This window comes from Gossypium arboreum, chromosome 11 (genome assembly GCF_025698485.1).
Source record: "Gossypium arboreum isolate Shixiya-1 chromosome 11, ASM2569848v2, whole genome shotgun sequence".
Taxonomy (NCBI): Eukaryota; Viridiplantae; Streptophyta; class Magnoliopsida; order Malvales; family Malvaceae; genus Gossypium; species Gossypium arboreum.
The window spans coordinates 21,289,666-21,299,973 of NC_069080.1; the positions used below are offsets into that span (position 1 = coordinate 21,289,666).

Sequence of the window (10,308 nt, forward strand, 5' to 3'; positions counted from 1 at the left end):
AGCTGAAGCAGATACTAACAGAGGCACCAGTGTTGACTTTGCCAGAATCTAGGAAAGGTTTCGTTGTGTATAGTGATGCTTCCTTAAATGGACTTGGGTGTGTATTGATGCAAAATGGAAAAGTAATTGCTTATGTTTCATGACAATTGAAACTACATTAACGTAATTATCTGACACACAACTTGGAATTGGCGGCTATAATATTTGCTTTGAATATTTGGAGACATTACTTACATGGAGAAAAATGTTATATCTACACTGATCATAAAAGTCTCAAGTATCTTCTGTCACAGAAAGAGTTAAATTTGAGACAACGTCGGTGGATAGAACTTTTAAAAGATTATGATTGTGTTATTGACTATCATCCTGGCAAAGCTAATATGGTAGCTGACGTATTAAGTAGAAAGACTGCAATTGAGTTGAGAGCAATATTTGTACAGCTCAGTATGGTTGATGATGGAAGTCTTCTAGCAGAACTGAGAGTAAAACCGGTAATGTTTGACCAGATTAGATCAGCACAGTTGAAAGAAGATAAATTAATGAAGAAAAGAGAGATGGCACAGAATGATACAGTAGAGAATTTTACTATAGACGAAAATGATTGTTTGAGATTTCAGAATCAGCTTTACATTGTAACTACTTCTGAAATAAAGGAGTTGATTCTTCAAGAAGCTCATAATAGCCAATTTGCTTTACATCCAAGAGGAACAAAAATGTATTGTGACTTACGGGAACTATATTAGTGGCCGGGTATAAAGAAAGATATAGTGGAATATGTGCCTAAATGTTTAACATATCAGCGAGTCAAAGCTGAACATCAGGTTCCGACCGAATTACTTCAGCCTATTATTATTCCTGAATGAAAATGGGACTGAATAACAATGGATTTTGTAATTGGATTGCCATTGTCTAGAGTAAAAAAAATGCTATTTGGATAATTATTGATCAGCTCACAAAGTAAGCTCATTTTATAGCAGTCGGAACGGATTAGTCACTTCAAAAGTTGGTAGAAACCTATATCCGGAAAATTGTGAGATTACATGGTATTCCTGTATCGCAATTTCTGACCGGAATCCACGGTTTACATCAAGATTCTGGAAACAGTTGCATGAGTCTTTTGGTAATCAACTTCATTTCAGTACAGCTTTTCATCCACAAACAGACGGGCAATCTGAATGAGTCATTCAGATTTTAGAAGACATGCTCCGAGCTTGTATCATTGAATTTGAATCAGGCTGGGAACGTTATCTACCATTAGCTGAGTTTGTATATAATAATAGTTACCAATCAAGTATTCAGATGGCACCGTATAAAACTTTGTATGGTCGGAGATGTCGATCACCAGTGTGTTGGATGGAATTGAGTGAAAGAAAAGTGATTGGTCCAGAATTGATTCAAAAAACGGAAAGCACTGTTAAAAAGATTCAAGAAAGATTGAAAGCAGCTTTTGGTAGGTAGAAATCATATACAGATCTGAAAATTGACTATTCAATTGGAGATAAAGTATTTCTTAAAGTTTTTCATTGGAAGAAATTTTTGAGATTTGGTCGAAAGGGTAAATTAAGTCCACGATACATTGGACCGAATGAGATTATAGAAAGAATTGGACCAATGGCATATCGTTTAGCTTTACCTCCTGAATTATAGAAAATTCATGATGTTTTCCATGTTTATATGTTAAGAAGATACCGATCAGATCCATCTCATGTGATATCAACTAAAGATATAGAGATTCGACCTGATTTATCATATGTAGAAGAACCGATTAATATATTGGCACGTGAGGCAAAGGAATTACGTAATAAACGAGTTCCTTTAGTAAAAGTGTTATGGAAAAGTCACAATATTGAAGAAGCAACATGGGAGTCGGAAGATACAATGAGGTCACAGTACCCAGATCTCTTTTTAGGTAAATTTCGAGGACGAAATTTATAAATAAGGGAAAAATGTAATGACCCAAATTTTTAGGTCATCGGAAAAGTGAATTTCTGGGTCTTCGATTCTGAAAATATGATTCATAAATATTTATTAGAAAATATTTACGAAGTTGAGTGAGAGGTTAATTAGACTTTAATTAAGTAAATTTAGCTTAATTAGGGTTAATTTAGTGAAAGGACTAAATTGAATAAAGTGTGAAGGTTTAATTATAAATCATAGAAAAGTCAAGGAATAAATTAGCAAATAAGCCTTATGTGACAAGTGTGTGGTATGTATAAGTACATTTGCAATATTATTATTGGTATAAATGTATGTATAAATATGAATTTACTTATTAAATAAGAAATAATAATTATAATTTAATTTAATAATATAATAGTTATTAATATTATAAAAGAATAAAGAAATAAAATAGAAAAGAAAGAAAGAAAAAATAGAGAAAGTGGAACGAAATAGAAAGGAAAGAAAAAGAAAAGGGAAAATTAGGGTTTTAAAGTTTGAAGGTTATTTGGTAAGTCAATTTAGCACATTTTCTTGTAATTTTGATGTTTTTGGAATCCTAGAAAGAAATACTTCTTGAATTATGTTAAAATTAGGAAGTTAATGAATTTTAGATGTTGATTAAGTTGAATAAATTGATGAATTATGATATTAAGTGATAAAAATTCAAGTTAGAAGTGGGAGATGGATTAAATTGTAAAAAGAGATAAAAGTTTTGTTATAGTAGGGATCAAATTGTTTAAATTGTAGAGTTGATGTTTTATATTGAATATTAAGAGTTGAAACTTGTTTAAAGTAGGTATATAATGAAAATTATAATGTTTATTTTAAGAAAAAGAATGGTTATGATGGAATGACCTAATTGGAAATATAGTAAAAGTTATATGGAAATAAAAGAATGTGTTATTTAATAACATGCATTGATAATTTTAAATGTTAAATTTTATGTAGCTAACATAGCACCGAAAACACCATTGAAAAAGAGAAAAGAGAAAGTGAACGAGGATATCGAGTAAACTCGAGAATTTCGGTTTGTATTTCTATAAACTATGCTTAATAATCTAGTACAATGTAATTTGCTATTTTTAATTATAGTAAGTATAATGAATGGTATAATGGAATTGTTACATTTCTGTATTATAATGATATGATTTGAATACCCTATTAACTGTCGGGCTAGTCGGATATAATTGGCATGCCATAGGATTGGAAGTGTTCAGGGATATTCCGACTGTGTGTCGATGAGACACTATATGTGGTGACTACTATGATTGTTCCGGATTCGTTCCGAAAAAGTACATTATCCCCGGTCTGTGGGTTGGCGTGTATCTGTTCAGGTCCAAGTTATGTTAATAGGGGTAAGTAAAAGTACTGAAGACTGATTGTTATTATTTATGTGACTGTGACTGATTTACGATGTTGAATGACATTGAATGATATGAAATATTTATAAATTGCTTAACTACATGAAAAAAATACAAAATGAATGTAAGAGATGAAGCTATTAAGAGTATGAAATTGAAAATTTTAAGTTACAATGTATATATACATAGCTTATTATTTGTTTAAGTATTAGCTTATGGAAATACCACTGAGTGCATACTCAGCGTACGGTTTGTTTCTGTGCGCAAGTTAGGTACAAAGTAATTAAAGTTTCAGCATCCGAGCTAACTCTCGAACTCAATACTTGGTGATGTACCTATCTTTGAAGAATGGCATGTACCTAGGTTGTTTAATATTATTTTGGTTATAAGCTATGATAATGAAGAATGTTAATAAATAGTTGATGGTTGTAATAAGAATGCTATATTGAGTAGTCTTTTTGAATTGAATATAATGGCACATAGGTGCAACATTGAAATGGTTTAGTTTAAGGAATTATTAAATATATGTGTTAGATTATGATATGATAGTTTAATGAGTATTAAGTGTTTTAATCATGTTTGGACTGGTTGAATGGAGAAATTTTTGAAATGCTTGTTGTCTACAGTTTGCAGGGTTAGTAAATTTGTAACACCAGGTTCATTTTGAGTCCATGCGGTTTGTCACACGGGCATGTGACCAGGCCGTGTGAGACACACGACTTACACATGGGCATGTTGTTAGGCGTGTGTCTCCTGAACATAAATTGTTACAAACAAGTTAAAACATGGGCGTGTGCCTTGGTTGCCACGGTCGTGTCTTAAAGTCAATTTAGTACACGGGTAGGCCACACGAACACATGTCATGACCGTGTTTAAAAGTTAATGTTGCACACGAGCTGACGACATGGGTGTGTCCCAAGCCACACGGGCCTGTTAAATTAGCCACACGGGTGTGTGGTACAGTTCTAGAGAAGAAAATTTAAAATTTCACGAAAAATCTTCTAAGCCTCCGATCAAGCTCCGGTTTGCTTAAACTGATCCTAATAAGTATTGTAAGCTTATTAAAGCTATGTTTAGACATGTAGTATTGCATTTATTCTTATTATTATGTGTAAATGTACTGTAATGATCGGTAATGCTCTGTAATCTTGTTCCAATAACGGGACGGGGTTAGGGGGTATTACAGAATACTGCTCAATTAAGCAAAACCTATTGAAAATATACTGAATACTACTCAAGCGAGTAAAAGTTTACTAATTATACTGAATGCTACTCAACGAGAGTTATACATTGATTCTACTAAATGGGATCATCTGTATTGATAGTTGGAAATGAACACTGAAATATTGCTACCAACTGTACCTATTCATAGAAGTAATGATTGCTGAGGATTCAATTTAATGAATATTCGAACGAACATACTAAGCTTTATTTAGGCTTACCTATTGTTGGTTCATTTTATAGATTACATTTGTGGGCTCGAAAGGTCGGATCAATGTAGAAATCACACTATCTGGGAATCTTGGTAAAATTTAATTTTGGCTAGTTTATATGGCATGTAATAGGCCTTTTTATATAGGTTATGATAATTATATAATTTTGATGTAATATACCAATGTTTGTGATGTGTTTTGAATGACTTGTGAAAAATATACATATTACTTAAAGTATGAGATGCTTTGGTAAATTGTTAACTTAAAGTTTGCAATGAAATGGATGTTTGTTATGTATAGATAAAATTTGATTGTGTTTGCAAAATTGGAAGTGAAGTGTGATGAAATGCATTAAGGTGCAATGATGGCACATTGGTGGATATAGGTTGAATTTATTGTCATGTTTAAGTGTGTTTGGAGTTGGTTTTGGCCTATGGAAATTTGTGTATTTGAATGTGTTTAGGTACCTAAGCAAAAGGGTGAAGTTTAAGCTTAGAATTGGACCTTTTTGAGCTCACATAGCCTGGGATACGGGCTATCACACAGCTGAGTGAAGTACACGGGCAACCCACATGAGCGTGTGCCAGAGTGTGTTTAAAAGTAGTATATGTGCAATTTTTACATGGGTTGGCACACGGCCTGCGACATGGCCGTGTGATCCAAATTAGAGAGTTACACGGTCCATGCACACGGGTGTGTGAGATCGCACATGGGCTAGGCTCTGTCACACAACCGTGTGACCTCTAACTTGAAAATTTTCAACTTCTTCCTGAATGTTCTGATTTGTTCCAAATTGGTCCTTGGATGTTTGTAACTTATTTCTAGAACTTCGAAAGCTCGATTTAAGACTCGAAACTAAATGATCTCTTTCATATTGAGTATTACTTGTAATTATGGAATTGAATTGATTATTGAATGTAATTCATTATTAACTGTTCCAACCTGTCTGGTAACATCTTGTATCCTACTCCGACAATGGAAATGAAATATGAGAGTTACATTGGAGATTGAGATTAAGGAGCTGGACAAGTTGCCAAAGTAGTGACGAAGGTTGAAGCTCATTTGGCTTGGCAAGAAGTTATCGACTCATAAGGCGGGGACTTCGGTTAGGATTGTAAATGTGCAATTTGATGTTAAAAGTTCATCATTTAGGGTTTTAGGATTTATACTAATGAAAAAGAACAATTGGTTGGTTAAGGATGAGCGTTCGATTGAATCGAATGAAAAAAATTCGAGTTAATTGAGTTGACGATCCTATTTTATCATCCTAACTCGATTTGAATTTTTCTCGAATCAAGTCGAGTGAGATGGAATTCAAATTGAATTGAATCGGATATATTTGTTCGAGTTAAATTTTAAAAAATGACTTTTGATCCTTATAACCATTATCACCCACTGTAATTAAATTTTCCCACCGTAATCGAATTTGTTATTAACTTTCATCTCCGAATAATTTATTTATTAATCTTTTTGAAATTTAAAAATATATTAAATATAAAAATATGATTTTTAATAAAAGTTATCTTAAAGATAAAATGTGAAATTGATACCAACATAAAATTTTAACACGAATATTTTATGGCATCATCAATAATTCAATTTTAATAGAAATTTATAAATATTTAATATGATTAAACAATTCAATAATATAAATAGTACAAAATGTGAAATTTAATTTAATAATATAAATAGTAGATATAAATAAAATTATTTTTTGACAGATTATATAAATAAAATTATTACTATTTAAGTTTAGGGATTTTTTGGATGATTTTTTATTTGGGGTAAAATGTTAAAAGTAAAAGTTTAGGGGAAAATAAAAAGTTTTGAGGGTTGGGGAGTAAAATTTTAGGAGAAAGTAAACGGGGGAATATTCAAAAATAATTGGTGAGGGGAGGGGCGAATGAGTTTGGGGTAGATGGGGGTGGGATGAGAGGGGAGTAAATTTTTATTTTTTTTTGGGGGGGGAAGAAGTGGGAAAGAGTAAAAGTATTGGGGAGAAAGTAAAAAAGATTTGGGAGTTTGGGGTAAAAATGTAAAATATCATAGTTTGGTATTCGGTTTATTTGAATTATTCAAGTTTTTCATATTTGATAATTAAACTAGATTCTAACTTAAAATTCGAAAAAGAATTCGAGTTAACTCGAATAACTCGATTCATTCAACTCGAAATTTGAAAAAATTTTCGAGTCGATTTAAGTTTTACTCACCCCTATGTATTGCAAATGAATTTATGTTAATCTTTTTGGAGAAATGCAGTTTTACAATATCATTAACCTTTTTTTCCATTATTTAAACCAGGAAGTATGAAAGGGAAATTTTTTCCTAAGTCCCTCCCCCTGATCGTTTGACTTTTCTCCTGAACATCCAATGGGCCGCGTGTAAAATTTTGACACATTTTACTCTGTGTAGGTGAAGTACGAAAATACTAAGTGGAAAGAATGTTCAGGTATCAAAATAAACAAATTAAAAGTATATGTACCACATTGACAATTTTGTTAGAGTATAAGGGTAAAACTTGCCATTATTGCTAATTTTTTAATGATATTTTAATAATTTAATAATTGAATTTATCAATATAATTGTACTTGTCATGCATATAAAGTTTGAATCAATCGACAATTTAATTATATCAAAAATATTATATATATTAATATATATTTAATTATTGAATATTTTTATATAAAACGGATAGTATAAAAACTATTTCTTTATTACAAATTTGAGGTGCATGAGCTATATCCTTAAATCAATTGTTAGTGGTAGTGGTTAGATGGTTACATCAAAAGGTAATAATCTATTTGATCAGTTCTCATTGATAAGTAGAAGAACGTATTTTAGATCTAAGTTGATTTGATAGTTACTGTTAGAGATTAGAGAAAAAAGCTGTTTGAATTTTAGTCTGTAGATTCATGACGTCCACAGTTGTTTCATGAAAAAAAAATGAACTGTAAAAGAGAAAGGGAAAAAGAATTTTTGATTGTTGCAAGTAGTGTGAACAAAGAAAATCATATAATATCGATTTTATCATTTCAAGAACTTAAATGAAATTTTTGAGTAGTTCAATAATTAATTATACATTTTTTAAGTTAAATGACCAAAACAAAACTCACCCATAATTTAGTGATTAATAGTGTTGTTTACCCTTAAAAATTAATTGGAAAAAGTATTTGTTAATTAAATTAAAAAGTTTGAATGTGATCAAATTGAAGTATATAAATAATATAATACACAAAAAAAATCAAATTAAATCATCTTCTTATTATTATTATTATTATACATTTAAGGGACTTACCAAACTTTTGTTTGTAGGTAAGATTTATGATTGAGATTTAGCAAAATTAATTATCTATTTTTATAAACTTTTAAAACCCTAACCCTAAATTGTAAAATCATATACAATAAAATCTTACACCCTAAACATCAACTTCTAAATCTTATCCAACCTTAAACCTTAATCCAACCTTAAATCTTAATTTAATCCTTCTTTTTTTTAAAAATTATAGAGTTTTAAATTTTAAATTTTAAATTCTAAACCCATTATATCATAAACAATAAATCTAGTTGAATAAAAATCATAAATATTACATTATTATTATATTTGTTAATTTTATTTATTTAATCACCAATAATTAAGGTTAAAATATTGTAAAGGATAATTGATCTAGCGTTAAAAATACATAATATTAATTAAAATTTATTTAAAAACATGAAAGGACACATATTTATTGAATGCCTAAAAATGTCTTTTTAGATCTTGCTAAATAACTTAAACTCCAATACTTTCACCAAATTCAAGGGAAAATATACATTATCGATAAAAATTTTGTTTATAAATATTATATATATATATATTTATATAATACCTAATTTTACCAATGACTTCTCCCAACACTTAAATCAGAAAAATAAACGCATGCTCGACCCCACGTCTTCTTGACTGTTGTAATAGTAATGGTGTCAACTAAGCTAAAGTTCAATCGGTGGTATAAATATTATCTTTAACCAATATCAAAACAAAGTATAATGTTAGTAGATGATACTTATGGACGATTGGTTCATGAAATGTTATATTCTCTTCGATAATAAAATTACTTATTATATTACTAAATATGTTACATTATTCTATAAAGTTGATTTGGTTGGAAGGTAAGATTTTATTATTTAATAGACAAAATGTAAAATTATTTAAAAGTATTTGATATTGAACTGGTTTTTTAACAATTATAAGTATTTTAGATATGATTCGCATGCAAATTAAACGTGCACCTTATTCCTTATGCTTACTAATTGAGAAATTATTGATTAGCAAGATCAAATAATTTTATTTGATGCAAAATGATTTTTATTGATTGATAAATTTGAGAATTTTTTCATCTCCTACCTGTTTGTTTTTCTTTTACCCGGAAAAAAAATAAAGTTTGTTTGGTAGGGTTTGGAAATAAAATTTGACTTGAATTAAAATGTTTGGACATTTTATAAAATACAAATTAAAAATTGTACTTCTAAATTTTATTTTTATTTAATTTATAATTAGTTTTAATTTTATAATTTAAAAATAGGTATTTTATATTTAAAATAGTGAAAATAATTTAATATATATATATATATATATATTTAAAAATCATATAAAAGTTATTGGTTATTTTTATTTACTTTGAAAAATTATTGTTTTTTTTTTAGAAATGTTTATGAAAAAGACTTGAAGCTTCGCCAAATAATATCCAAAAAGCCATAAACTAAAGCTCATTATATCAAAATAAGTCTAAAAATCTAAAACTAAGAATTAATATGATAAAACAAAGAATCAAACCAAACCAAATTATGATAGATGGTTTGAAAAATCCAAAAATTGGACTGAATCGAATAGATATCATCCCTATTATCCGATGCTTCTCTTGTTAGTCTGACATTTGAGAGTTTTCTTCTAGCCCTTTGTAGTTTTTGACATGGCTACCTTTCTTCTCTTCTGTAGCCTTACCCTTTGGTTGTTGTGCACCACTTTCACTATGGTCCTCCGCTTGATGGAGCTCGTCAATGCTCATGTTTTACCACACTAGCATACGTGACCAGTGGTTGAAGTCATTCATTGGCCGTGGATCCCTTCTCTGGCTTTAGCCCCCATATGGCTCCATGGTGATTGATGGTGTTCCTTTTTTGGGTTGCCATAATATGGTCTCTTGAGGGAGGTATAACATGCCATTGAAAGGTAGTGTATCCACCTTTGCCTTCAACTTTCCAACCTATCCGAGTGGCCTATTTTAAAAACGACGGTTATAATATTTAGTTGCTAAAATTTGTTCCTAAGGTTTGTTTGGTTCTATTGAGACTGAGCTTTGGCCCATTATAAGTTTTTGGGCTTTTGTATTTTATTCCTTTGACTTTTTGTTGGCTTTTTTTGGATGTACTTGTTATATCCTTATAGCTCACAACACGTGACAACATTAGAAGCTACCAAAAAGACACCTATGCACGAACCCTACTCTCCATCATTTTGAAGGTCACTAGATCATCTACGTCTTGGAGGAAGGCTTGCTTCTACCCAACCTCCCAATTCCTTTAGAAGGATCTTG

At 30.2% G+C, this 10,308-nt stretch overlaps 1 protein-coding gene across 1 annotated transcript; it reads left to right on the plus strand.

The window, feature by feature from the left end:
- The first annotated feature begins 380 nt into the window (after positions 1-380).
- LOC108471442 (uncharacterized) lies at positions 381-743 on the plus strand. The gene has a single exon (XM_017773059.1). It carries the CDS (start codon positions 381-383, stop codon positions 741-743), a length of 363 nt encoding a protein of 120 aa, XP_017628548.1.
- The last annotated feature ends 9,565 nt before the right edge of the window (positions 744-10,308 follow it).

Excerpts from the sequence above, each read along its gene's own strand:
- LOC108471442 (XM_017773059.1), top strand. The coding sequence starts at position 381 with ATGGTAGCTGACGTATTAAGTAGAAAGACTGCAATTGAGTTGAGAGCA.